Source organism: Aplysia californica, unplaced genomic scaffold (assembly GCF_000002075.1).
Source record: "Aplysia californica isolate F4 #8 unplaced genomic scaffold, AplCal3.0 scaffold00327, whole genome shotgun sequence".
NCBI lineage: Eukaryota > Metazoa > Mollusca > Gastropoda > Aplysiida > Aplysiidae > Aplysia > Aplysia californica.
The window spans coordinates 46,644-50,153 of NW_004797597.1; the positions used below are offsets into that span (position 1 = coordinate 46,644).

Here is a 3,510-nt window from a genome sequence, read left to right on the forward strand (position 1 = left end):
CATTTCAAATTCTGAGGTACGGAACAGAATCACAGACGCAGTGGGACAGCATGAAGATCTACTGGCCAGAGCAAAGAGACGAAAATTAATATGGCATGGGCATATCACAAGATCCACAGGACTTGCCAAAACAATCCTACAAGGAACCGTACAAGGAAAGGGAAAAAGAGGAAGGCAGAAAAGGAGATGGGAGGGCTATTATTATAATTATAGTTATTATTATTATTATTATCAATGTACCCGGATTATTGGGGAGGAGGGGGTATATTAGGGATTTAACAATCTTGTAGCATGCAAACAATCTCTGGTAACATTAAACGTTAGACCTCCATCCCGAAGTGTCAGGATCTAAAAAATGTACGAAATGTCTTCACTATCAGTCAGGCTGCTTGCTGCGTTGCCGCTATGACGTCATGCATGAAGACATATTCAACATATATTTCAACAATGGGAAGGCGAAATTTACCCATTTGCCTAATCTTTGTTGTTAACTTATAGCAGCAAAGCTTACATTTTGAAAATGAATCAAATGAAGAGTCTTGGTAAAACTTTGCATCTGTTAGTCTTGTCTGTTTGTTAGTGTTTGAGCGTCAAGTCCGCTGCTTGCTCTGTATTATGCTTCCAAGGAAGCCGAGAATGTTTTTGAGTGGCCTAGGGTCTGCGGGGAGTAATAATGATATAGTGGAAAGCGCGTAGAGCATGGTGTTGAGAGAGGATATGCGATATACAAATACTATTTATTATCATCACTCAGTTCAATAAAGACCTACAAGGCCTCAGCATAAACAGACGACTTGTTTGACCTGAGACTTTTTCGTCTCCACAGGTTGCGGCTTGATTTCTATTGTGAAAGACGTTCTGCGCATGCCCACTTTGATCACGTGCTCCGTGAGTCTCTGTATGATGGCCAGAGTCATGATGTCATCATCCGGGTAACACTCCATATATGGAATGCCTAGACTCTCGGCAAGCTGAGAGGGAAAAAGAATTTGTTTTAATGAACTTAAATGATGATGATAATAATAATAATAATAATAATAATAATAATAATAATAATAATAACAACAACAACAACAACAGAAGAATAAAAATAATAAGAATGACAAGAATACTAATAAGAATAATAATTATTATACTGGTAATATTATTATTATTAATAATAATAATAATAATAATAATAATAATAATAATAATAAAAATAATAAGCCTAATTTTGTCTGCTGCACAACAAAGACTGATGTCTGTTTCTCTGCCTAGATCAGCTCGGTATTAACCAAGTAGTGCTTACGTCATGTCTGTATGGAGTCGGTCAGCGGTCAACAGAGGTACACAATATTACGAAGGTAGCCCAGAAAGTGATGGAAGTTGTCACCTGGCGGCTAAGATATTGAACTCCCTCATAAAAGCAGTACACATAATTGATTCATAAAATGTCCACTCCGAAACAACTCAGAGTTTCACGTGATGTCTGGGGGGGGGGGTATTTGTTGTCACCATTGCCAGTCATCAAGTTTCACGTCTTTACTCTAACAATACAGTAGTCTGCTTAAATGGAACATTGTTTATACAGAAACAGGGTACACCAAAATAAAATAGAAACTCTGGGGTTTTTTCCGTCTCTAAATTTGAGCTATCTCTCTAAATAGAAAACATGGCTAACTGAAGGAAAATATGTCAGTGTCGCAGATTTCAGTTTAAGCGGATTCCATTCCCCCCACCAGAGCAGTGCCACTGACTGAAGTGTCTTTAGACCAGGGCTCCCCATTCCGCACAGATGTGCGTATATTATGCATTAAACCTGCAGATTATCCCGTTTAACTTTAAGTTTTGGTAGTGCGTGAGACAGTGAGTGTTATGCTTTAAGATTTCATTTTGGGGGTTTGCATACGCTTTAAAACGTAGGTGGTGTGCGTCGGGCAAGCATCATTTTCCCCCCTTCTCTATCCGGGAGCCTAGTCAATGATTTGACCCACACACATACACGGCAGTCACCTTTTTCTGTGTCAGAAGCTCTGAAGAATTTGGAATCAATTTATTTTCTGTGTGTATTACAGTCGGAATTGACCCATTTTGGTTTGTCAACTTTATTTCATTTTTGATTGTGAGTTAAATGTTTATCTGCAGAAATTCTTACTACATATATATATGTATAAAATTAGGCCTGTTGATGGCCTGTGCTCCACTAGGAGTTAAAAAAGGCAAGAGAGAGATATATATGTATAAAATTAGGAGGTAATGACTTTTGAGGATTAGTTTGTCAGACATGGACAAAAAAACCAACAACCCTTTACTAAAACAAGGGTTTAAATACCCCATAGAATAGAATACCAAAGGGTGAAGGAATCTCTTAAGTTGACCTGAAAAGGGGAGCCCTGCTTTAGGCCATTCCCAAAGGGGGGATATTAACATGTTCTTATGCACAGTAGAATTATAAATGGGCTGATTTATAACTGTCATGTTCATACTGTGCCGGAATAACATATAGGGGGAACTGCCGATGTTTCTTTGCTCTTCCTTTCTATCTTCATTTTCCCTCTACTTTTTTGTATGTTTGTCGCTCTCTTGTGAACTGCTATTTCTGGGGTGCCTTGATAGTCCAAGCAGACTTTGTGCTGTTGAGGCTAGAGAGGTGAGCTGAGTAAGCCTGATTCCCCGTATGGACTTTTCTGTTGACATCCACCCCTTGGGGCTCATATGACCTTATGCAGTTGCGAGGGCTGTAAAACCTTACTAAAACTAAAACTAAAGTTAACAGATTCCACTGTATTTGAAAAATTTTAACCTCTTGTTCATCTGAGACTGTGAGTAAAATTTTTGTGTTCATACTTTTTCGTACATTTATACTCTGCTTTTCAGAAATTCAAATGGATGAAGTCAGTGAAGCTGAGATGGAAAAGTTTCAGGACAATAAACAAGAGATGGATAAATACCTGGGCCCTTATCCTTATGAGAGGTTTGTGACTATTGCTTTTTGACAGTACTCTAAGTTGCTGGTAACTCATAACAGTGGCAGTAGTATGCTCTATGACTTAGAAAAGTGGCAATAGCATCTTCATGCCAATATATCTGTGTAGTGCAGAATATAACCCAGTGCAATGGCAGTTGTAAGTTCATACCAATGTCTGTCTAGCAAAGAATATGACTTAATACAGTGGCAGGAGCACATTCGTGCCAATGTCTGTCTAGCAAAGAATATAACCCAGTGCAGCGGCAGTCGTTTATTCATGCCAGTGCCTGGCTCACAAGAAGCATCTCCTATAGATAGTCGCACAGATAATTCGGTGCCAGCCCACTTGATGGTCTCCCGCAATGTTTCTGTTCTACTTAATGGTCTACCATCAGACCTGTCTGACAACTGTTCTGCAGGGTGGTCTTTTAGTCTACTACAATTTACCAATATTTCTCTGGGACATAATTTATACAGGCTTAGGACTGACACTAACTGTATTAAAAATGTTTTAGTGGTTGCAATTTGTCTGGATGGTCGGGTGAGGGAAAGCTGCCCCCCCC

At 39.1% G+C, this 3,510-nt stretch overlaps 1 protein-coding gene across 1 annotated transcript in view; it reads right to left on the minus strand.

Moving 5' to 3' along the window:
• Window positions 1-718: 718 nt before the first annotated feature.
• Window positions 719-3,510, minus strand: part of LOC101846296 (ras-related protein Rab-44) — a gene marked incomplete in the record, with an annotated part of 12,128 nt that continues 9,336 nt past the window's right edge. The window contains 1 exon segment of the mRNA XM_005102485.3: window positions 719-971. Coding sequence (XP_005102542.2) covers window positions 777-971 — 195 coding nt within the window.